Raw genomic sequence first — 25866 nt, 5'->3', positions numbered from 1 at the left:
TGGTGTCGCAGACCTCCTCCTCTATTGAGAGATGGCTTTTCCAATTTCACATAGATGGCTTCTTTTACTCCTCTTTCAAACCATCTGTCTTCCCTGTCCAAAATGTGCACATTGCTGTCTTCAAAGGAGTGTACTTTCTCCTTGAGGTGTAGATAGACAGCTGAGTCTTGCCCTGACGAGTTAGCCCTTCTGTGTTGGGCCATGCGTTTGTTTAGTGGTTGTTTTGTTTTACCAATGTACAAGTCTGGGCATTCCTCACTGCATTGGACAGCGTACACTAGGTTGCTCTTTCTGGGCATTCCTCACTGCATTGGACAGCGTACACTAGGGTGCTCTTCTGAGTGTGTGGTGTACGGCTGATGAAGCCTCTTGGATAAGAGGTGAAACGTCTTCTAAGACAAAACCAAGTCCAGTTGCGTTCGATTCAGTTGCCTTGAGATAACTATGACCTGGATGAATGAGAATATCCACAGGCATGTAATGAGATTGTTGTGAAATGATCTTCCATGGCTAACCTTTCACAGAATGTAAAATATTGACAAATTCATTTTCTGTAGCTGACAACATAAAATATCCCTAATATGTGTCTGTGTGATGTTTTGTTTACCAACATGTACGTGTCTTTATTTTCTCTCCAAGTTCCGTCTCTCTATTTATTACTGACAGCTTCTATATTTGAATAGAGTTTGAATGTGATTTGTTTGGAAAAACACTGGGCAACTGTGGCAGGATCACTTTTATTTGTTTATTATAGGTCCTTGAAAAGTCAGGGAAAAGTTTTTAAATGTTGTCCTTGCATTCGTTGCACAGTGTGTCCGAGGACCGTCAGAAATTTGAATATCCAACATTAATTTCTGTTTTTACAGTTTCTGGCGATAATAAATGGTGTAATATTTGGCAATTTTTAAAGAAAGCAGGCGTTCTTATTGAATGCTGATTGTTTTTGCATGTTTTTTTCTTCGATTCTTAAAAAATCGGTGGAAAAAGAAATATAAAATACAACCATTTCAATTTGTATACCCCTCTTCTAAACAAAAATAAAGACACAAGTCCCTCCACAGTGCTTAGAACATTATTTGACATGCCTCCCCCTCATAAATAAAAAGGCATAAATAAAGTCATATGTTTCATATATCCACATCTTTTATGTATTTAAACATGACCCTTTTCTGCCTTTCAGGTGGCGCTCCAATCCCTAGAATTCGAGAAAACTCGAGACTAATGCGCACACATGTAAGTATTAAAGAACCTGGAATATTGTGTCATAGAGCTGCAATGATTAGATGATTAATTGATAAGTGGATCAACAGAAAACTAACTGACAACTATTTTGATCTCAGAATAATTGTTTGTCTTTTTTAAGAGAAATTCTTTCATAAATATAAGAATTGTTTTATTAATTTCTGGCACTTTATTGGTAAAACGATTGAGAAAATAATTGGCAGATTAATTAATAGTTCTAGTTGCAGCTCTGTTGTGCTGTTACTGTTGTGGCATAACAGGTCTTCACAATATTAAGTGTGTTATTGGGAACATGTCATGACTTCTACCGTTGCTAACACAAGCATTTCAGTCACTTAAATATGAGCTCCCATAGTCATTAGGCAGGCAGTTACAGCGGCTTATCTTCACAACAGTCAGATATAACTGCACTGAAATGCCGTGTAGTAGATTATAGGTATATCTGTTAATAAATAATCAACACTTATGACTAATTGTGACAGATCAATGTTGTGGAAATTCTCTGCTGCTGGTGAATAATGAAATAGAGACTTCTGCCGGCCGACAAGGTTTTTTATTTTCTTTGCAAAGAAAAGGTCAGTCATCACACGAGCGGTCAGAATGAAGAAAAGACCCCGAGCATAGGAAAGCCTAAACATTTATACCTGAGGAACGCCTCTTACGGTGTGTTTCACACCCTTCTGTCTGCGGCAGGGAGCAGCGCCCCTACCCATTGTTTTCGAACTCTTTCGTCTGCCGCAGCTATTGGCTCCGACCCCCTAGGATGTGTTTCACACCTGGCGTATCCTGCAGGATTTTGTATCTAGGTGTGAGGTTAAGATGTCTACACATTCTGAAGTATTTGAAAACACAAAGAATACACAAAGAAAATGAAATTACAATTACATCAATTGTGTGGTGGTGGCTGCCTGAGCAGTGCATTGCTGCATTGCCTGGGCATGCCCTTACAGCGGTGAGGATGAGACAAAAAGGGGGTGGGGGACAATTACAGTAAAGAAGCAATGGTAAAATAAAAATAAACTAGACTTACCTACACGCTGTATTATTTACAGCAGTATGTAGGTAACACTTAGCACAGTAGATGAGCAGTATTGTGGCTACAGCAGGGGCTCTTTGATGGATGCATTTTAAGTTACTGATCTTTTCTCCTCCACAGGAAAGTATGGTAGATTTCATAAATGGACGTCATCCTGGGAGCTCCATCCTGGACGTCTTCGCCTCTGGTTTATTAGGTAAGGCGCTTTCTGAGCTGGCTGTTGCAGATTATTTGAAGTGACTCAGCGTTTCTAATAAATCTGAATTCAACGGCTTCTGTCGCATAATTTGTTCTGTCTGTTATCAAAGAGTCTCTGGGTGTGTTTTGCGGCAAAAAAGTGTGTTCAGCTGCAAAGTTGCACACGGACATTACAGAATTGAAGTTAGAATTGAAGTTATAGTTAATTGAAGAATAGAGTCTTAAGCAGTAATTTATGTTGGTAAATATGGGATGATAGTGCCGCACATGTCAGCATCTTCACAACCAAAAAAACAAGGAAGTGATTTGGTGACTGGTGGGAAACCACTAAAATTGCAGGGATTGCAACATCCTGGAGGAGCTGTACTGTCAACTGAAATCTACTTAACTGTCATTCCTTTATGTCGGAGAGATGTTTCAGCATCATCCTCTTTTTTGAAATCTCTCAGGAAGATGAAACAGACTGTGTACCCTCATCTGTTCCTCTGATATTATGATTAAAATTAATGTTGGGGTTCAGATGATTACATGAGAGCACTAGAAAGAAATAATGACGTCTTTTGTATTTGTCTTTGTCTTTAAGGTTTAGATTTTTTAAGGAACTTTGAGGATGACATATATTCAGATGAAGATGACGATGAAGATGATGATCACTTTTATCCTTACAATGCTGCTCGCAAGGTGTTAGAGCCTCATCCTCGAATAAAACAGCTCACTGACGAGGTATCACACATCTGTCACTTCTTTGGAAATGAAACTGAAACGTCCCGTTATTATTTACTCCTTTGTAACATGATGTAACTTTCACTTGATGTGCGTTCAGACTGTGTTTGTTGTTTCTTTTGTGAATTTCTTGAATACTGGGTAAACTTATAGGTTGGATTCCTTTTTTTTAGGAGGCTGATAGACATGCAAAGGAATTGATAGAAGAAGAGGAAAGGCGAAAGGAGAAAACTGAGAAGAACAAGCGTAAGAAATTGGTCAGTGTCGACATCATTATTTGCATCATTCTGAATGTTGGTGTTTTTTCTCTGACAGTAACTGACGACACATTCCTTCTCTCTGCTGCAGCGTAAGAAAGAAAAGAAGCGGTTAGAAAAGGAGAATGCAGTTAAAGACATTTTACCTGTGAGTCTTGTTTTACTCATATTGCTGTGAATTACAACAAATACACCTCAGTGCCAGAGTGTGTCTCAAATCACGTACTTCCATTAGTACACTTCAGTGTAGTACACTATGGTCACTGCACACTTCTTGCTTGTACTAATTTCAGCAGGGTAGTGTTGTCTTAAATCGCGCATTGCCGTTTTGCACTTATCAGAAGTGACGATGGCTTTCTTTTCTTTTTAACCATCTCTTCTTCTTTGTCTTCTTTTTAAATGGTTAATTGCAAACAGGCGGAGGAGCATTATCGCCAACATATGACCGCTATCTCTGCCCACACATAAACCAAATCTGTGCCACTGGTCTAAAGTCAGACTTTCACATATTTAACCAGATGTTAACACCTGTTGTGACAGATGTTCAAGAGGTGAAGCTTCTCTTATTCACATGTGTTGGACATGTCTGATCCTTGAAATATACTGGGAGGACGTTTTCCAAACTTTATCCTAAATCCTCAACTTTGACCTGCAACCCAACCCTCTGATCGTCCTCTTTGGCATCACTGGAGAGGATGATGCACACCTGACTCCGATCCAGCGCCATATACTGTCTTTTGCCTCTCCGCTGGCCAGACAGGAAGTTCTAACCAGATGGAGGGATGCTGCCCCGCCCACCCATGCCCAGTGGTTGGGGGACATTATGTCCTGCCTTAATCTTGAAAAGATTTGCTACTTGCGACTCACTACTGTAACTCGGATAAAAAAAAAAATCTAAAATTTCTTTCTGAAATACTTCCAGAGCTGTCAGTTAAACTGAAGGTCTTGTGTTTGTTTCTTGTTCCTGGTGCTTACTGTCAGAAGGAACTCTGATAAAGCATTATTTTGAACCTGCCTTTTACAGAAGCATCTCTCCGTCTCTCTTTTTATATCGAGCCTGACTCATTTTTAGGGACTATTAAGGAGATGCAGGACCATCCTGTTAACGTTATTCCGGCTATTATTAGGGGTTTGTGGAATGGGAAGGATAGTGATTGGGTTCATGCTTTGTTCCTGTCATGCTTTAAGTCTGATACCTGTTGTGATCATGTATCGTGTAGTCCTGTTAAAACTGAATGAAAATATTCTTGATTTAAAAAGACAAATTTACGCCACAACATCAATGCTGGTTTAAATGTGCCGCCGTGTCTAGGAGCAAGTTCGCTACCTAGCGAATGCTAATGTTAGTTTGCGAGCTAAGGTTATGTAATGGTAGCCTCCGCTAAGTCACAAAGATGGTCCATCATTCCACACTCAACTTTTTGAGTGCGCTAATAGTACACTGTATTTTCCCGCACTGTGCAGTGTGAACGCACTTAGTGACACTAAAATTATGAAGTGTTGAGTACAGAAGTATGTGATCTGAGACACACTGTTAGAGTCTGGAAAATAAAATCCAGTTCAGAGCCACACTGACCCTTTTATTGTTGTTTCAGGAGGAAGAACAAGGGAAGTCAGACTCCTCAGAAAATCAGGAAGAAAACTCTGTTATTGAAAGTAATGCAGAAGAAAAGAAAAATCCTGAATCAGGTGAAACACAAAATGGAACTGAGGCGTCTGGATGTGACGAGAACAGCTGTAATAATAAAGAAGAAAGTGTTGCAGAAATTGAGAAAGAAGAAGAACAAAAGGTTTGTGGAGATTTTTACATTTGTTTGTAGCATTGTGGAGCAAAACTATTGTTTGTTTTCTTTGAGTGTACTTGTGAAATTATTTTGACACTAGTGCAGATGAGCAGTTAGTTGATGGTCAAGAACCAGACAGCTCAGAGCATCAGATGAATGTAGACGTCTTTTTTACGTCTATTGGAGCTATTGAGTCTGTTGTCAGTGTCTGTCTTTCTTGAAACCACCACCTTGCGTTTCATTATCTTCAGCAGGATTTGGATTTAAATAATTCACATGCTTCTAAAACCAATTCGGTGCCTAAGGAGACGTGTAACCAGAGGCCTGCCAGAGAGAGGAAAAAGGAAAAAACTAAATCAGTAGAAGTTCAGCAGTCCAAGGAGGAAAAGCCAAAAGTTGTGGAGAAACCTGAAGTTCAAATGAAGAAGGAAGAGATTCATGAACCCAATAACGAGGTGGGAACACTGACAACATGTATTTCTACTTTTTTAAGGCATCGTCTTCTCCAGATAAGAGGTTGAAATTCAGAATCTAGACGACTGCGGGCAGTAATTCTAGTTTACCAACTGACATAGCCGCTCAGGTAGTACTTTGCTAACGATAACGTTACCAAGCCAGCCAAATCATCCCTGTTGTCTTGATGAATTAACTGACGTTAATCACTCAAGACATTATTTTGCTGTGTAAGCTAGCTTGCAATTCATCCGTGTTAGCAAGCAAGCTAACATCAGCTAACACTATCCAGCTAAAACCACAATATATTTAATGTCAGTTCTTCCTCTAACGTTAGCACAGAGGGCCTTTGACATTATGAGGCACTGAGTTTTATGGACTTACTGTTTATCAGACTACAAATGAGACAAACGTTAGCTAGCTAGCGCAGTCGCCTGCCTCACTTCCCACTGCTAGGACACTACTTCCTCAAGAAGAGAGCGAATGGCAGCTCAGACATTAGCCACTGTAGCAACTGCAGCAGCGTTGGGTCTAACACATGTAATGGCAGCAACAGAAAGTTTGCTGATCTGGTGGGGAGTCTGGGTGGTCAACAGGGCAGTCAGACCTGGGATCAGACCGTTGGCTGAATACAAACTTAAGCAACGGTCTGTCTCTGCCGAGCTGCTGCTGCAAAATGTAAATAACAAACAGCATGGGTGGACGTGTTGTGTGTTGTGTGTTGAATCCATTTTTTAGCTAACGTTAGCTACGTTCCACATGTTAATGCTGTAGCAGGGCTGAAGAGAGGCAAGAAACGCATAACGTCAAATCCTTTGAAATTTCCTGCAAGAGTCTTTTACATAGAAATCAGTCCACAGGCACCCAGGAAGTTGTGAAAAATCTTTCAAGCTACGCTTAGAAACTGTTAACCTAAAAATAAAATCCAAAAAACTTAACACACAGTACCTCATGTTATTTTCTGATGTTTTATTAGTGTCATAACATGAAATAGATGATACAACAATTTTCAAGTTGGCATCAGCCTAGATACACACAAAAACCTCTTTTTCCTAATGACAGTCCGACTCTTCAGTTTTATTTGTGAATGCATCTTGTTGTTTAATGCTGTTAAACATTAACTGGTCGGGCCTTGGTGTTTGACAGAGAGCTACATGCAGATTTAGTGTTTCCTGTAACACTGTGTAGCTTCACAGACTAATGTACTAACTCTAACTTTAACAGCAGACAGTGGATCCCACTGTAGAGGAGTTTGCAAAAAGAAGCAGAGAGCTCGCTGGTAAGTTAAAATTTCCATTAACGTCATTGAGACAGAAACAAACATGTGAAAGCACTGAAGCCGTCACAACTGTCCTCGCTCTGCCTTCCAGGTATGGGAAATCGTTTGGCTGCCTCGGGACAGTACGAGATGGCAGTGAAATGCTTTACTGACGCCATTAAATACAACCCAAAGGAATTTAAGTAAGAACATAGACTTAAACTGACTCCATCAAACCACACAGAGGCGGTGGCTGTTAATGACTCATGCTTATTCTGTGTTTCAGGTTATTTGGAAATCGATCCCTCTGTTATGAAAGAATGCAGCAGTATGAAAATGCTCTCAGGGATGCTGACGTAGCGCTCTCCATGGAGCCAGACTGGATAAAGGGTTTATTTAGGAAAGGGAAAGCTCTGTGTGGGCTCAAGGTGAGTCACCGTTCCTGTATGAATGACTGACATGACTTCTATTTTAATAAGTCGTCATGTTGGAACTGGTCAGACACTTACAGAAGAACACTTAATGTGGTGTTAAAACCTGCAGCACAGATAAAACTGACCTTTCAATACAAGATACAGGTGTGAGTTATGATTAAATACTTTTGTTTGTTAGTGACAAATAAACAATCTGTAATGTTTACTCCCCACATCTCCACTGCTTATTTAAAAGTAAACGTGATTTATTACCAGATATAAAGATTTTAAACTTGCTCATTAATGACCGACATGTTTCCTGTTTTTCTCCAGAGATACTACGAGGCCTCGCTGATCTACAGGGAGGTGTTGAAGCTGGAGAAGTCGAGCGCTGAAGCCATGCAGGAGCTGAAACGAGCGCAGACGTTACACCTCATGGTGAGAGACGCTAACTGCAGTTTACAGAGCAAAAATGGCACCAACAGAAGGAAAGACTTATGTTGTGTTTACACCAAGTTTGCGAGTTTGAATGCTAGAATATTTTTTGCTGTCTCGCTTCATACACTCATGAAATTGCCAAATCGATAAATGAACTTCCACCTGTACGTCCTCGGCATCATACGCCCCCGTAGGATCTCAATGCTGACTGGCTTTCACGGCGAGAATCGGTTGCTGAAGTTCAGATTTTTCAACTCATGCGAATAAGCGTTAGGGGTCGTACTGCCGCCTAGAAAACTTGAGGGCAGGTGCTGGGTGCTACTCTTGTGCCTTTTCTGTGCCAGCTTCCAGGAGCGCTGTGGCAGGTTGCGTCTGAGGTTGCTAAGCAACCTCAACAAGCATTGTATCATAACCTGTTTAGCTGAAATCCTGAGTGCAGAGCTGATCTTCTTCCTGTTTGTCTGTGGGACAGATGTGACGCTCTGACAGCTCTGCACTAGCATGATCAACTTCTCTCCTATATATTTATCACAGACTGATATTTACAGAGGAAGGAAAGATATCTGTCAGCTGTGATTGGTTGGTCCTCGTCATGTGCGCACTGCTGCGTTCCAAAAGTTGAAGTCTGTTTATCTCAAGGCGCAGCCGTTGCACCCTGAAAAATAGGTGCCCTGGAATGCATGCGTGCTGCAATGGCGTCGCTCTGGTGTTTGAGTCGGCCTGCCGTGCGTCTACATTTGAAAACTATGAATTTGAGGGCACAAAAAAACGGGGCATGCGTACAGCCCCCTACTCGCTCCATTTGTGCTGCTTAATTTGCGTATTTCATGTCTGAATTAGCGCCTAATCGCGTCTCTACATTGACTGAACATGTGATTCACTATTGCAAATTGTTTTATTCGCACCCGGTGTGAACACGACATCACAAGGACCTCTACTGGCTCTTCTCAGCCAACCTCTGAAAATTCCAAAGCTTCTATTAAAACTGCTCGTACCTGTTTTGGGTTTATACTTCACTTCCAGGTAGTGACTCTAACACACAGTTTATATTGGACACACAAGTTTCCTTTGTTGTTTGTTTTTTATTTTTTTTATTTCCTTCCTGTAGATCAACAGGCACTCTGTTCTGGTTTTATCGGTCTGAGCTTAAACTGATTTGATGTTCCTGCGAGAGGCTGAACTGACGTTTGTCATCATGATGCGTTCTGGCAAAATAAACACTGGCCGTCATCAGCAACTGCTGACAGCGTCACAGCGCTAAATCCAGTCCTGCTGACTGTATCACTGCTTCACTTTGCCGCTGTACTGTTATTCATTGGCTGTGTTTCATTCTCAGTTGGAAGGGATCAGATGCTCTTTTCCACTAGTTTTGGTTTTAAGTTTCTAATTCTTTGTATTTCTATTTTAGGAAATGGGCTTCTCGTGGGCGCAGAGCTCTGAGGCGCTTAAAACACACGTCACTTTAGAAGAAGCTGTCGAAGCTCTGTTTGGTGGTGACAGTAATCTGGGTGCTGCAGGTAAACATCACTAAATGTTTAAAAACATTCTGTCATCTTCAGCGATGTTTTGGTGTTTGAATTGTGTCTTACTGTTTGTTGTCTTTGGTCAGATGCCAGTGCCAGTAGGGACAACGTAGAACAACCGGTGGTGCAGGAAGAAGACGACGATGAGGGAGAGTGGATCGTCTTACAAGCAAGTCGTCCTCGAACGCAGCAGGTCAAAGAGTCTGATGCTTGTGGACAGAGCAGGTCGAAATCTCAGTCGCCGACGCCTCATTCAAAGAGTTCTGTCAAACCGTAAGACTGCATTTCATCAATGTGTTTATATGGACATTTCAGTTTAATTTAAAATTTGTTACCAATTACAGAATTTATAAAACAGATTTATAATGCCAAGCCCCCAGGTCGAGACCCACTGCACCAACAGTCATTTTATATCTGGAATATTAGAAGTTGCTGTGATTAATATTCTGCTGTTAGTTTTTCTTGCATGCTTGTGATCAGAACAACTGAAACATAGTTCTGAAAGTGAGTGAAATCTGCAAACTGTGTCTCACTTTGGATCCTGGAAAAGCTGAACTGTGAACAGATGGACAACAACTGTCAGTTCATCTGTTTCCTGTGTGTCTTCTACAGTTTTCTAACAGTAACAATCAGTCTTTACAAACTGAATTTAAAGACTGTTCATGTGGAGTTTTTACAGATTTAGTGTTTTCAGGATAATTTTTTGAGTCGTTCCTTCAGTGCAACATGATTTAAAACAGCTGTCGCTTGTCTCTTCGGTTTTGTGTAAAGGGAGCTTTTCCCCGTTTGGGTCGGATCTTTGGCTCCTGCTGTCACCTACTCAACGCTCCACGAGCTCTTCAGCAGGTAAAACACCACAGTCTGTCTCCTTCAAACCTCTGAGCTGGTTTTTGTTTTAGGATGTCGTTCAGCTTTTTGTCAGAATCAGATGTTGTCTGAGTTTTACAGGAGATTACAAAGAATGAAACTGGCAGTTTTAAGTACGCAGAATAAAATTATAAAGCAGTTATGTTAAAATAAGATTCACATTTTTAGATATTTACAGGGCAACTCCAGTATTTTTTAACCTGGACCTTATTGTCTCATGATTTAGTGTCTGATGGAGATGTCAGTTTTTGAAGGTGGTCCAGTTCTGAGAGAGAGCGCTGCAGCCATACACTTTAAAAATAATAGACATAGCTACTGTGATATCACCCATTGGTTGGTGGAGTCCAGTTTTGAAACCTCAACTTTGGTATTTACATTACACAGGCTGCAGTCTGTTAACCCTTTAAAACCAGAAATGACATCACTTGTCTTGCACTGCCTTCAGACGTCTTTCCCAAGTTTATGCTGCCATTTTTATTCGAAACTATATAATAATTATCGTTTCTTCTTTCGTTGCTCGTTCCCATGTTTTTAAAAGAAATCAGGTCAATGTGCTCAGGTTTCAAAAGGTTAATTAGCTCTGTTTTAAAGTAATACTCCTCCTCCCTTTAAGAGGACTGTCGTCTTCTGGGACGCAAAATAAGGCCAGATTCCATTAAGTATTTTGACTAGAAAAATTAGGTAGGCATACTGAAATACTGATCCTGTGTTCTTTGAATCTGACCAACCAGAAGTCTCAGATGTGTCGAGCTTGTTTTCTGTTTATTGCTGCTGAGTTGATGTGTCGAGTGTGTTCGTCCTCACTGACTCCGAGCTGTGAAGCAAACATCCGCAGAGGGATGCTAAAGATTTCATGTGTGTGTTCCTCTCTGTGTCAGAGCTGGGACGGTCTACAGCATCAAGATGCTGCTGGAACACCAGTGTGCCTTCGTCAACTACACCAGGAAGGAGGACAGTGACCGAGCCATCCAGTGTATCAACGTATGTGTCTGCTCACTCTGAATTATAGTCACATGATATCTGATGTGTCAGTGTTGAGCCACTGACAGCTGCTGAGACAGTGGAATAATGTCATGATGCATCTGCAGGGAGTTTAAAGTCCGTCCACTATCAGCAGCAAAGTGTTTATCACAGCTGACACTGACCCAGATCTGCAGCTGGAGACACAAAATGAACCTTAAGATTTCTAGGTTCCCAAAAATGCAAAGATTTATATTTACAAACTTTCAAAGTGTAGAAGTAAATCAGAAAATATATTTTAGATTTTCTGTGTTTTGAATCTTGGCATGTTTTTCTAAGTAGAACAGGAAGTTGGAAACTTGATCACTTTTACTATGTTACTAAACTTCTTCATGCTTTAAGGTCTGTCTGCATCTCTCAAACTGCAGCCTTATTTTCCCGTCGCAGTGATCAGCTCTGACACAAGTCTTATCAGCTGTTCCTCTGTAAAGCTTCGTCTGGTTTCTTCTCTGAGCTGTGTGGCTGTGCGGTGCAGCTCTGCTGGGCCTAGCATGTTAAATGTGTGTTTCTTCTCCAGGGGATGGTGGTGGAGGGCGCGCCGCTCTCTGTCAGATATCCAAACAGATTCCACAATGGACTCGGTGCGTCCAGATCGGCCGCCACTGACCCCTTTCCACGTTCCGGGTAAGAACGTGCTGCTTTGATAAAATCTCTGTTTCACTTCACCAGATTAGATTTTACTGATCTTTGAGTGTAATGAGAAACATGATCATTTTACAACATTAAAACACAGATGAAGTTTGTGGGGTTTCTTTGTACCATTTGTGTGTAGGATTCATTTAGGGCTGCACCCGACTAAGAATTTGGTTATTTGACTTATTGACAAAGCAAATTAGATGTCTACCTCTCGTTCCTTTTTTGGTCACAGCTGTCGCTGGATCCAAAGAGCTTCTGTTTGTGATCCGTATACGTGAAGTAGCTCCTCAGCCAAACTACTTATTTTTCTGTTGCAGGCCGTACAAGAAGGAGTGCTTTTTCTGGAGGACGACGGGCTGCACAAGGTCGGACTGTACCTACAGACACGTGCCAGAGCACAAGAACATCGACAAGGACAAATTCACCAGTAGGCTGGGAAACTTTCACATGTAGGAGAATAAAAAGACGAGCATGTGTTGTTTCCTTTGACAGGCGACACAGTGGTGGAGCCAAACTGTTGATAGTCGCCTCTGTTCAGTCTGGTTTGGGTTCTGGTGATTTTTGGAGATGTCTGCACCGTGACGGCCCACCACTGTTGCACCAACACAAAGGAAACAACCTCCATTATACTACTGCATCCTCAACACAAAGGAAACAACCTCCATTATACTACTGCATCCTAGTGATAATTCATGAGCATCATCAGGCTGTGAGCATTCCTTTGTTATTGGATTATGTCAGGGATTATCTGTGATGATTAATCTGTTTAAAGATTGTGTTCACTTGATTTTTACTTTGGAGCTTTGCTTTGTTTTAAAATGGATTGAACAGATTGTTCTGTTGGTTGTTCAGTCACCACTAGGTGGCACCATTACCTTTATCCCTCAGCTTTGGGGCTACAAACGATTCTGCTTTCATTTTAAAGGCTGTGACTGATGAGTAGTTTTGCTATCGGCACATTTAATGTGCCATGTTTGATTCTGAAGCTGTGCTCTGTAATCTGATTACTGGGGTGCTGGGTGTGTTTCATGTGTTGGCCGGTTGAGTTCAGTGTGTATAAATGTTGTAATGATGTGTGTGATGGAGAATCTGTTTCAGTGTCGTGATGTTTGGACACAAACTGTCACACAATAAGTGCCTTTTAGTAGCACGGTGGCTGCAGCTGATCAGGGCTCAGCCCAGAGGGGATTAAAGCTCAACTCAGAGTGTGTAAGGGACAGTTTGGATCCTCTGAAGTGGAGCTGTGTGAGGTAGTGATCCAGAGTCAGTGTGTTACCTACAGTAGATGTCAGTTGGCACACCTCTGATTTAGAGAAGCAGGCTGGAGCACCGACTCTGCAGCTAAACAATGTACTGCTGTGGACGAAGGGCGCATGAAACGATTTTTAGCCACCTGACTGTGGATCAGTGCCACACACCCACTTCAAAAGATCCAAACTGTCCCTTTAAAGTTGTGCCATACATTAATATATAAAGTAAAGACCAAAGACGTGGTGTAGGTGGAGCAGTAGAGATGAGCCTGGTTATGAGTCGCATCAAAGAATAATAAACTCACCCTCATGATCACTACTGACTATCGAGGCCTCAGCGTGTACCTCAGTGTAATTTCAACTGTCACTCTGAGCAGACATGACATGCTGCTCTCCCACTCTTTGCTGTTTGATATATGACTGTGCAGCAACAATCCTCCTCACTCCCCCTCCAGAGAAGTTTGGAGTTGGAGTAATTGAGTGCGTTTCTTTGAGTGCAGGGACACATAATCTAATTTTTATTCTAATTCTGTGGTTTTCTTAATGAGTTTTTGGTTAAAATCTGAGCCAGAAATCTCCACTTCACCATCCACCAAACTGTCCAGTGTTACTCATCTTTATTCTGAAGTTTTTAACGATTTACAAAGAGACTTTTTGGGATTTATTAAGTGATAAAAAGAGATACTTAAAACGTGCTCTGTAAAAACTTCGATTCTAATATAAAGACAACATTAAACAAGAATGTGAAACGTGGTTTTATCCAACGTCCAGATCTTTGTTCTGGTTTTAAATGCAACAAGTGCACATTTAAACATGAGATTCTGGAAAACTTTGGGACCGCCCTGTTATTAAAGATTACTGCAGAGAGACACACAAAGCCCTTCAAGATATTTTTAAATGTGCTGTACCAAGAGAGAATACGTTTAGATTTTTGGAATGTTATTAGGAGACCAATGGTTGATGAATATACTGCTGCTGGCTGGAAGAAAAAGACTCACCAGGAAATGTCTGTCACAGGAGAGCCCAGCCCTAAAGATATGGACGCACATTTACATTTAACGGTATTTATTAACTGTTAAAGACAACAACTTGTTGCACACTGGGCATAACTGAGGTCCTTTATTCCGCTCACCCTGGGAACATCCAGCTGTTGAAACACTCTGGTTAGAAGTGATATCTCTGATGTCAGTGTTTCTCGGTGTTAATGTCCCAGTAAGCTGCTCACTGGGCCTGAAACTGGACAAAATGTTGGCGTCACTGTTGAGTGCCTGTGGACGCTGGGTTGATCTACTAAGAGACTAAATTAAACAGCCTGCTTCACTGTCGTCCAGTCGGTCTGTGGTTTGAATCGGGGAAAATTGCAATACTGATCATTCAAGGATTTTCGTGATCTCTTGGGACGACCAAATATTAAAAGTATACCATTATATACTCAGTGGATCGAGGTCAAGTCAGGGCTCAGATTGGCTGGACTACAGGAGACTCCTGGCTGAAGGAATTCCTGGACTTGTAAAACATGTTACATTCCCCTTTAAAAAAAAAAACACAAACATATTGTCACATCACAGACAGACTCCTCCTGACTCAGTGGCGCCACCATGTGTTAAGAACTGAGCATCGACTCGAGTTCATTTTGTCATGTTCCTGCTCTGCTGCTGTAACTTGTGTTTTAAACATAATTTAAAGTAATAACTCTCATGTATTTATTATTCAGCAGATCTTGGGACTGTAGCAGATTTATTTATTGGCAGTGCTGAGGAGGAACTACTGACATGTAACAGAGTTAATTATATTACAAAATAAATGTAATCAGTTACAGTTACTGAGAAAAGAATATGTAATTAAATTACAGTTAAATTACAATCTCATTTGAATTAAAAGCTTATATGTAGAAAAAACAAATTCCGTTGCTCTGCATCTTTTTGTCATATTTTGGACATCGCAAACAAATATCTCATCATTTCCAGCTTCTGTTTCTAGAGACAATATTACATTTGGTGTGAGCTTGAAGAACAAAAATAACGTCTGTTGTAATTTAATTATATTTATGGAATCCTGAGACTTTTCCTCAACTTTGCTTGTTTTTTTTCTTAAATAGAATTAAACTGTGCATAAAACCTTTAAAACTGATAAAAGGAATAAAAGCACAAAAGTTAGATGATATTTTTATACATTTTATCACTATTATTGCATTACCTTTCCCTGTTTATTTTTTAATATTACATTTCCATTCAACCCTTACACTAAAAACACTTTTACTTAAACACACACACACACACACACACACACACACCTTTTGTCTTTAATCTTGTAAGTTGTTTATATTTGTTATTTATACTATTGTTCACTTCCCTGTACTTACTGAATTTGAATGTTGCCATGTAGGGCTGCCACTAACGATTATTTTCATTGTCGACTAATCTGTNACTACTAAAATAGTCACTGATTATTTTAATAGTCGATTAGTCATCGATTAGTCGACTAATCGTGGCAACCCTACTGCCATGGTTCTTCTGCACATTTTCAAAAAAAATAAAAAAGCATTTAAAACAAACGAACAAAAACACCACCATTAATGACAAAACAACAACGTGGGCCAGGCCTGTGAAACAAATGTGAGTGCGACACTTTTGCACTGTTTAATGACCAATTTGAAACATTTGTTAAAAATCAAATGTTTTAAGTTTAATTATATTGATAATGTAATTAAAATAGTTACATTATTTATTACATTTGCAACATGGTAAGGGACTGTTCATTTTTAAAGTAAAAAAATGGGGGAAAGTAATACAATAATAATAATAATAATAATAATAATACTAAAAAGAATAAAATCACCAAAATTGCATCATTTATCACAGCCAGAAAATGTAAAAATGGAAATTATCATTGGATTTTCAAATTTCAGACGGTCCTTGGACACAAAAACACCAAATCTGAGCTTAAAATGTGATATATCACTTTATTCTGTGTCTCATTTAAAATGTGGCCAAAAATAAACTGTTAGCACGACAAGAGTTAAAAACGGAGACTAATTTTCAATTCCAGGATTTTATCTTCAACTTTTAACTTTCAAACATCAAAGGGTAAGTTTTGAAAATCTAATAACTCATTTATGGTGGAGGGAGGGTCATGGATTTTCCTCCAGTCACACAGGGAGGGTCAAGGAGAAATATTTGGAGCTTCAGGGAGGTCAAAAATAATAATGATTTTAAAAAATGAACCTAAGTCACACTCGAGCCACCCTCCTCCTCTGATAAGTAAAGAACAGTCCCTAACTAGTGATCTATAACCTCTTACATTCCAACAGTGACCCTCCCAACACTGTTTATTGCCTCACCTGTTGATTTACACACTTCACACACTCAAATACACACTTTGTTTTCCTGCATGGGATCAATAAATTTATCTCACCTTGTGTCCTCTGTAAAGTCTTCAAGCTTCAGCAGGTCCAGGTCCAACACAGAACACCTGAGACCTCCTCACCTGCGCCCCACAGCGGTCTGGATCCAGTCTGATGCCTCACAGAGCAGCTGCAGTCACTGTTCGGGTCAAAGGGCGCCATTAAAGAGCGCTGGGGTCAAGTTCAAACACGCCCCGCCTCTTTCACAGCATGGCCTCATCCCATTGGTTCACTCTTTGATTGACTGCGCTGTCCTCCAATAGGAGTAGAGAACGGGCTGCACAGGCGTGTGAGAAGAAGACTGGTGGTTTAAAGTGAGCAGGAGCAGTGAGGAAGAAGTGCTGCTGAGGCTCCACAACACGGAAGGTGAGGACTTTATTATGTCATATTGCCTTTAATTAATCTGTATAAACTCTGTCAGTGTGATTAATTAATATTAATTAAGTGTGTCGTCACATTTATCTGGTCTTTTATTGAGTGTTTGTGTCGATAACAGAGTGTCATCTCTGCTAGCTTTAGTTAGCTAGCTTTAGCTCGTTAGCTAGTTTGGGGCATATGGATCAACTTAAAGTTACTTTACCTGATAATTTATGTTTCTTATCTTATTTTCAAAACACATTTGAATATTTTACAGGCAGATATAGCTCTCTGTGCTCATTGTCCGTTATGTGCAGCCTGTTTTAATTCTTCCTCGTCTTCTTAGAGTTTTAGTTTTACACAAAAATAGGCTTGAAAAGAGTTTCTCACCATATATTTCAATCATTAACAGACAGGTATTAGTCTCTGTTGTTATTGTTTGTGTGCAACCTTTTTTAAATTCTTTTTGACCTGCTAAGTCAGATGTTTAACACAAAATAGGCCTGTAAATTATATTTAATAATGTATTTTAGTTATTTACAGACAGGTATTAGTCTCTATTTTTATTGTTGCTTGTGTGCAACCTTTTTTAATCCCTCTAAATGTTCATTGTCAGTTGTTTTAGACAGAAATAGGCTTAAAAAGTATTGTTCAGGATATATTTCAGTCATTTATGAGCATGTATTTTATTTCTTTTGTCCTTGTTGTTTGTGTGCAGCCCCTATTAGTTATTCTCAGTCTGCTAAGTCTGATGTTTAACACAAAAAAACCTGTATTTGATGACATATTTTGATAATTTACAGGCAGGTATTCGTCTCTGTTGTCCTTGTTGTTTGTGTGCAACCTTTTTGAGATCCTCTCTGACCTGCAGAGTCAGATGATTAACACACAACAGGCCTGTAAAATATATTTAATCATGTATATTAATAATTAACAGACAGGTATTAGTCTCTATTGTCCTTTTTGTTTGCATGCAGCCTGTTTTTTCATTCTTGCTCGATGACTTCCTCATGCCAGCATGTCAATCAAGTGTGGCTGCTTTCACTTCTTGGCAACTCTTATGAGTTTGTCGTTCATTACAGGCTTTAATGAGACTAAAAGAAGTCTTGCAGCACTAGTTGTGAGATTGTCTGCATGAAATGTGTTTTATAAACTGAAACAAAAGGGAAATACACTCCTTTTCCCATCACAACTGCAGGATGGCTGGTCTTCACTTTCACTTTCGGTTTCATTGAGTAAAAAGTCCTCTAACCGCAAACACTGCAGACAGAGATCAAGTTTCCTTAATGGACTTTTTGGGTACTTTCACATCTCACATGTAGTAAAAGGGTAAATGAGGCCGAGGTGCCTCCCCAGCTGATGCATTCACTGAGATGGAGGAATGTGTATTAACCCTTAAAACACCACTCTGATGCAAATTCATTCTTTTCCGCCTATTTTAAAACAGGATTTGTTGTAGTCTTTGTGATCAATATGAGACAATGATAACACAGAACTACAAGTCACTCAGCCGGATAGGGAAATGGTCGCCTCACCACTTCACCAGCACCAGCTACAGCCCTGACCACATAGACGAACAACACCATCTCTGCACCATATTACAGCAGTACTTCATTTGACTTATGACAGTAGCTTCTTTATTTAACGTTACTGTAACTGCAGATCACTTAATGATTTTGTATTTTAATAGTCTACAGTAGTTTAGAGGAGATTTCAAAATATTGAGATTTATATCATGTATCACAATGTAGCCTAAACATATTTGGTGATATTATTTTTAAGCCCTATCACCTCGCCCTACTCCCTGTACACACACGACTGTGTAGCCACTTCAGACTCCAACAACATCATGAAGCTTGCTGACGACAGCTGTGGTGGGCCTGATCACAGATGACAGTGAAAAGGCATACCTGAAAGAAGTTTAGGATCTGACCTGCAGGTGTCAGTACAACAACCTCCTCCTGAACATCAGAGAGACCAGTGAGCCTGGCGTCAACTTTGAGGAGAAGCCCCCTTAATATCAATGGATCCTTGGTGGAGATAACTTCAAGTACCTCAGGGCCTGACCTGGGCACTGAGGAAGCTCCTTCACCTCAGACGCCTGAGGAAATTCTGGGTATCCCCTGCACTATCGAGAGCGTCCTGACGAATGTCACAGCCTGGTACAGATACAGCAAAGAACACATACTGAATAGTCAGTGCTCTGCCATTCCCAAAGAATTTGTACACACCAGGCACTGTGGGAATAAGGCCAGGAGAATCATTGAGGATCCAAACCACCAGATAACAGTCTTCTCTTGGGAAGAAGGTACCGTGAGAGGGTCAAGAAGAACAAGGATCCGAAATGAGGTCATTGGCCAAGACTGCCCCAGACCCCCCCTTAATCATACACAAATATTTATTATTACACTCTTATTGAAGGATCTGACAGGATTATATTTCACTGCATTTGTACCTTATATGATTTCATGTGACTAATAAAACTGATTGATTTCACAGATGTCATTCGCCAGCGACCGGCTGTACAATGAATACGTGCGGCGGAAAATGCCGACCTTTGTGGACAAAGTGGACGTGGGAGAAATCATATACCATCTACCGTGCCTGACGGCTCATGACAGGGTGAGTTTCATTAAACATAAGGAGCTGTCACTGGAGATTGTTTGAATAGTACTGGAATATTATTATGTATTGGCTCGAGCACTCCCACTAAATGTTGCATCAGTAGCCCTTTTTACGCAGAGATGGCGCTTCAAAGTCCCTTCTTCATGCTGTCTTTGCATTTTTACACAGAACCAAATAAAAGTGCCATTATATCGCTCCAGTGTGTGATTTTTAGACAGCATGCTGACATCCTGGAATCAAGGGTCATGACGGTCGTGACATTTAACATCACATCGTCGGCCTCTAGTGTGACATATAACATACGCATCAGCAGTGCTTTATAGACAATAACAATGACATCACATGTCAATAACAATCATTTTGCTTCCCTGTTACATGGTGGCTGATCTCGTCCTCTGCTCGGAGGGTAAGGAGCTCCTGGACCTCACTGTTTTACCAAATTGCTATCCTCTGAGTTAGCTGCTAACTGCTAACAGCTACTCTTGAAATCTCCCACCATGGGTCACATGCATAACATGTCATCAAAACGTCACACCCGTGCTGCCTATGATCCCGTCCTGCAGGTCCTGTTCCTGGCTCTGAGGCGAAACAACTCTGTCCCCCTATTCTGCGATTGTACCTTTTATACAGAACAGCGAAGCGGCATGACAGCGTGATATTCTCGCCTTGAAGAGGCGGTGTAAAATGGTTCTTTTTGTTTTGCACTGGTTACCAGGAGAATCCTAATTTTGTTCCTCCATATACGACACTGCATACAGATGGATAAAAGTCTCTCACTACCAAGGATCCAAATTATTTTTCCATACGCGTGCCGATACAAGAACTTTCTATACAAATACCAAGAAGAAGAAAAAAGTTAATACTCCCACCTTAAAGTAAAGCTCCCAAATGTTAACTGTTGTCTAAACACAACTGGACGCACATTAACTTTGCCTTAGTAAAATAGTCTTTTTTAAATTTAAATCTGGAAATATGTGATCAAAAGAATATGAAAAATCTAACCTCACATTTGAGATCATCTTTCTGAACTTTACAGTTTTTAATAATGGACAGGTTTACAGAGTCTACCATTTAGTTGATGCTTTCCTCCAAAGCCAGTAATACATTTTCACAACAGTGAACCATTTCTTGCAGAGTTAACAACAAGAAGCTGATGACTGCTCTGATCAATTGATGTATGTGTGGGGGTTTTTCTCCAATGAAATGTAATTTTAGGAACACATTGAGGCGAGGAGACAGAATCGTGGGAACCGTGAAGGCGTGGTGATGCTTCTGGACTGTCTGAAGAGGAGAGAAAACTGGCCGGAGCAGTTCATCGAGGCCCTCGAGGCGTGTGAGCAGTGTACCCTGGCAGCTGAGATGAGAGCAAAGTACAACACTCTGAGAGGCATCAGGCAGGCTGCTGTTGCTCCGCCAGCTGAAGTATCAGCTCCTCCAGAGCCAGCTGAAGCATCAGCTCCTCCAGAGCCGGCTGAAGCATCAGCTCCTCCAGAGCCGGCTGAAGCATCAGCTCCTCCAGAGCCAGCTGCCCAGGCCTCACCCCCTGTGCAGCCACAAGCCCCCCAGAGCTCAGCAGCCCAAGTTCCTGAGGCTGTTTCCCCACCTGAGCCTGTCCCAGAGCCTCCACAGTCCACTCAGGCTGAAGTGGCACCTCCTCCATCAACACCTCCTCCTTCCCCTGCCACCCCACACACTCAGCCCACTACACCCCCACCTCCTCAGAGGAAGACTAATTCTCACCAGGAGCCGGTGGAGAACTCTGAATCAGACATCCAGGATGTCTCTGCTGATGATGTTGTGATCCCTGATCAGGTGAGCGCAGGAAACAGAGAGGTATCCATCAGCTCTGTGGACGCTCCTCAACCATCCCATCCTGTTGAGCAGTGTGAAACAGACACTGCGTCCCCAGATCCTCTCCAAACAACAACCACCTCCACAGAGGTCAGTCCACCACAGAGTCCCTCTGCAGCTCAGATGAACTCCGATGTGACCGATGGATCCTCTTTCCTGACCCTGACCCCAGAGAGGCCTCCAGTCCAGGACACCAGCCCTCCTGGGGACTTCAAAGCTGTCCTGCAACCTGAAGAGACGTCTGAACCTCCTGCTGCACAGGTGAAAACACACCCACTCATGAAAACAATGCTCGCTAGCATTCCACAGGGTGCCTTTAATGAAACCCATTAGGTAATGGGTTTCATTAATGGGTTTTTACATTACTATGTAAAAATTCAGTTATAGAAAATAAGTTAAAGCCAGTTTTTGTCACAGTGTTTTCACCCAACAGCAAAACATTTCTGAGTGTGATGCGTTCACCACCAGCCCTGCAATAAATGCTAAAGCCAAAGTTCAGTGTTCAACAGATTCAGCTACATTTGAGGCAGTCAAACACCAGTTTACTTTAAAAAAAAATGAACCTGACATGTGACATTAATTTCTCCTGCAGGTTGTTGAAAGCAGCCCGCAGACAGAAGCTGCAGCAACCACCTCCCCCCCGCCTGGTGCTGCTGGGATGGGTGCCCCTCTGTGTGATGACAGCTCTGTGTGTCTGAGTAAACCTGGCCCACTCATCAGTGTCCACCCACTAAATCACAGCAGCCCTACGATCCCTGCACAAAGCTTGCCGGTGCCGCCCTACTCCGGTAATAGTGAGCGTCTGGAAATAAGCAGTTCTGTGTCGGATGCTGTGACCACTGCCCAGAGTTCTACATGCTCCTATGTCAGCTCCACCACCGTGACTACAGCGTCTGCACCGCCATGCCAGGAGACCGGCATCACTCTGAACCATAACGAACCGGAGGAAAACCACTACGAGTCTCCACGTAACAGTTTGGGAATGCAGTCAGTGCAGGAGCACGTGGGGCACGTATCTGAGGAGCCGTCTATCCTTAACCTCGACGGCCAAAACTTGACACCACAAGTTCCAGCTGTTGGCAGTGAAGCAGCCAAAGAGATGACCTCTGCTCCACCACTGTCCAACACTGCTGCTGATACTGTACCGAGTGTGAACACCTCCTGCAGTGAGAACCACCACCCGTCTGAGCCTACACCCACTGATCTGTCAGCAGAGCAGAAGACACTGCAGGATTCAGAGGAGAAGATGGCCTGTCGCACCCTGACACCTAATACAAAGTACATTCTGATCGCTGCAGGAGTGGGCGCCTGTGCACTGCTGATGGCGTGGAGGTTTAAGCATTAAGGGGAAGATTTGGCTTTAAGGCTTTTTAAAGAGGATCTTAAGGTTATGGTGCCTTATTGTAGTCACTGGACTGGGATGGCGTGAGGCAGCTGTTTAACAATTACCATGTCGTTAATTACGAGTAGGGGTGCCGGGATATTGTCAATAACCACGATTTTTAAAAATGAAATACTGATATCATGGTAAAAAATACACAGATCATATTGTGTAAACAATCCCACAGCTCTTAAATAATTTCGGTTTAAGTATTCTCGCTCTGTCTCTCGACCTTAACGCCACCTGGTTGCCTTTTAACTATCCGTTAAGTGTAACTGCTCCTTTTGTACGATGTTGTAAAGTTACGAATGTGCACTTGTGTAGCACCTTTCTAGCACTTTTACACTACGTGTCACATTCACACATTCATACACTGGTGGCTGGGGCAACCGTACACGTTGCCACCTGCTGCTCAGTTATACATTTACAAGCACTCTCAGGGTGCGGTCACACATGAGTGATACAAACACCACCGAAAATTCGCCTTCCGTTTAATGTGAGCAGAACGGTGAATTAAACGTTCACATCAGGTGGCAAAGCAAATTCCCATCTTTGCATCGCGTTGAGTTCAACTTGGGTGAACTTTGGCCCGCGGAATCGCAGCCTCAGCCAAAAGACTCTTCACTGTTAGTAAACAGTATGATGTTTCTTGGTGGGTGGGGCTTAGCTGGAAGCAAACAATTCGTCACAGACATTAGCTAGCGCTAGTTAGCACGTTCTGTGGTGCATTCAGAGATACTAACTCCAAGTGTTGGAGCGCACTCTGGACACTCTGTCTGTGGAGATGCACCATGTCAGGTCACTCACTCTCCGGGACCGCCAGTGTTACTTGAATAAGTAAACACTGACCAACGGGACCAGACTGGCCGACCCGTATGCTCTCACTCAGTGGATGGATGATGTCACAGGAAGCCAATCTTACAAAGGAGGACCACACTTGTTTGTTTTGCTATGGAAGCTAACGTTAGCTAATGTGCTAAAAAGTTAGCGTTCCAGAGAAATCCAATATTCCTCTTAATCCCTCCCCAGTTTCTGATGAGGTGGACATGATAACCCTTAATACACATAACCTTATTCATCCCTACAACAGGAAATACTTTTTCCCTAACCTGATATGAAGTGTGCGCTGCACATGTGAGCATTTTTGATGATGGCCTCCGTCCAGTCCTTTGGTCTTATCACATTTAACCATAGTTGTCTTTGTTTTTGTTGACGGGCAGTGGCGGCTGGTTTTGAGCCATGACTCCTTCTATTCTGGCTCCCAATAACACAACAAGACAAACACATTTTAACACTCCTATGGAGCCTACAGCCCTGTGGGGGAGAGGCAGCTGCACCTCCAGGTGATAGCTTTCTGTGTCGGCCACGTCAGGCACTGCCCACATTCAGCACAACTACCATGTGTGACCGTGCCCTCACTTGGGAGCAGTTTGGTGAAGGAGGAGTCAGGAACTGAACTGCTGATCTTCAGATTAGTGGACAACCTGCTCCACCTCCTGAGTCATGGTTACAGACTCTCTCCACCTTCATACACTCGTGTTTTCAGTAGGGCTGCCCCCTGAAAGTCAGAGATTCGAATCATCAGTCGGAGACCCCTTAGTCGACTGAGAATCTTCAAGTCGAGCAGTTTTCTCTTTTTTTGTCAGTCTGTGTGCAGTGTGCTTCTGGGGATGTTTCAGTCCCCAGATTTAGCTGCAGAGTGAGTGCTCCTCACTTTCATGCTGCGGACACAGAGACAGCTGACCCTAAAGAAGTAGAGGCTTTGCCCCTGTCAGGCTACAGGATAACGTTATCTTCTGCCTTCTTTTAAGGAGGCATTCATTCATTCATTCATTCATTCATTCATTCATTCATTCGACACAGTCTCTGGCTTTTGTTTGACATTTCCAATCAGTCTTTAGCCCAGTTGGCTTGTTTACTATTCAGTGTGAATGTCACTGTCACCCTGAACGTCCCACTGAACCCAGTTCAAACCATCAAACTCTTATCTGTTAAAAGAGGAACAAATAGTTGAATATTCATGTGAAACAGATAAATCTGATTGAACTGAGATAATCCTGAGTCGGGTACAGCTCTAATTTTCAGTGTTATTTATTCACCAAAAAGACAAAATGCACTAAAGAAATTAAAGATTCATTTAAATCATAGTATTTTTCTTTTTCAAATTTTGTATTGATATTGCGATAAAATCGTCATTGTAAACTCTTTTGGCCAAGATAACCATGTAGTAAAACTACGATGTCGTGCCAGCCCTCATCACAAGCATGTTGTAAAGTTGCACCATGTTTTATCACTTTAGTGTTGAACGGAGTCGACCCTGGTGAGCAAAAACCAAATCTACTCTCTAATTGAGAGCTTCATGAAACTGAGATGAGATCTCAGGTTATTTATGCACTTGTTGCAAACCTGTGGTTTGTGAAGATGCACTGATGCTGTGTATTAATGACAGAAACAAACTGATATTATAAAAAATGTACAATAAAAATGTGTTGTATTTTACAGGCTTTCACGGCTCCAAGTTTTGAGACCACTGGTCGGATCAAACTGACTGAGCTTTCTGTCAATCATCTGGTGTCAAATGTCTGAGATGAACTTTAAGTTTTACATAAGTTTTCTTCTCCTTTAAATAGAATCAAGTTTGAGAAGTCATGTTCTGTGAGATAAGATTGTTTTCAGAACAGTATTGTCAGTATCAGAAATGTCAGGAAAGAAAAACTTAAATTTAGAAAGTTTTGCACATATGAAGAGGATCTCTGAGCTGCACATATTAAATGTATTGTCATTTATCTCAATTTGGTTGCTCTCTGTCTCTCTGTACATTTTGAATGTGCATGTTGAATAAAATAATATAAATATTTCAGATTTTGTGGATTTATTTGGGATTATGAAATAGTACTTGCTTCACCTTTGATATTCATACATGTTTTTTAAGACTTTAAGACCATAACATAAAATCATAAAATATCAATAAAATAATATAAATATTATTTACAATTTTGTACATTTGTTTGGGATTTTAAAACACTGCCTGTTTCACCTTGGATAGTGTTTTTTAAGACAATAAAATAATAGAATATTATTGACAAAATAATATTAACGTTATTTAAGATTTTGTGGAATTGTTTGCGATTGTAAACTAGTGCTTGTTTCA

The 25866-nt window shown here is 41.4% G+C and overlaps 2 protein-coding genes across 6 annotated transcripts in view; both read left to right on the top strand.

The window, feature by feature from the left end:
- Positions 1-12484, top strand: part of si:dkey-33c12.4 (uncharacterized protein LOC560112 homolog) — a 16183-nt gene extending 3699 nt beyond the window's left edge. Inside the window, exons 2-18 of one of the 3 annotated variants that reach the window (XM_050062136.1) lie at positions 1181-1233; positions 2399-2474; positions 3060-3199; positions 3373-3456; positions 3548-3604; positions 5052-5246; positions 5495-5695; positions 6918-6972; positions 7064-7154; positions 7238-7379; positions 7698-7802; positions 9211-9319; positions 9412-9598; positions 10097-10171; positions 11071-11173; positions 11730-11836; positions 12166-12484. In XM_050062136.1, coding sequence (XP_049918093.1) covers positions 1181-1233; positions 2399-2474; positions 3060-3199; positions 3373-3456; positions 3548-3604; positions 5052-5246; positions 5495-5695; positions 6918-6972; positions 7064-7154; positions 7238-7379; positions 7698-7802; positions 9211-9319; positions 9412-9598; positions 10097-10171; positions 11071-11173; positions 11730-11836; positions 12166-12301 — 1916 coding nt within the window. In that variant the 3' untranslated portion in view covers positions 12302-12484. Of the gene's footprint in view, positions 1-1180; positions 1234-2398; positions 2475-3059; positions 3200-3372; positions 3457-3547; positions 3605-5051; positions 5247-5491; positions 5696-6917; positions 6973-7063; positions 7155-7237; positions 7380-7697; positions 7803-9210; positions 9320-9411; positions 9599-10096; positions 10172-11070; positions 11174-11729; positions 11837-12165 lie in introns of all 3 variants that reach the window. The other 2 variants (XM_050062137.1, XM_050062135.1) reach the window with 2 other exon arrangements.
- A 3046-nt stretch (positions 12485-15530) lies between these two features.
- LOC126401061 (polycystic kidney disease protein 1-like 3) lies at positions 15531-25570 on the top strand. 3 transcript variants are annotated; one of them, XM_050062138.1, is made up of 4 exons: positions 15531-16867; positions 19358-19480; positions 20699-21595; positions 21927-25570. In XM_050062138.1, exons 2-4 carry the CDS (start codon positions 19358-19360, stop codon positions 22677-22679), a joined length of 1773 nt encoding a protein of 590 aa, XP_049918095.1. In that variant the 5' UTR covers positions 15531-16867; the 3' UTR covers positions 22680-25570. The 3 variants fall into 3 exon arrangements, with proteins under 3 accessions (XP_049918095.1, XP_049918097.1, XP_049918098.1); XM_050062140.1 differs by having other exon boundaries at positions 18641-19480; XM_050062141.1 differs by lacking the exon at positions 15531-16867 and adding an exon at positions 16881-19207.
- The last annotated feature ends 296 nt before the right edge of the window (positions 25571-25866 follow it).

Source organism: Epinephelus moara, chromosome 14, assembly GCF_006386435.1.
Source record: "Epinephelus moara isolate mb chromosome 14, YSFRI_EMoa_1.0, whole genome shotgun sequence".
NCBI lineage: Eukaryota > Metazoa > Chordata > Actinopteri > Perciformes > Serranidae > Epinephelus > Epinephelus moara.
Note: the sequence above shows the minus strand (reverse complement) of the source record. Positions and strands in the feature narration are given on the sequence as shown.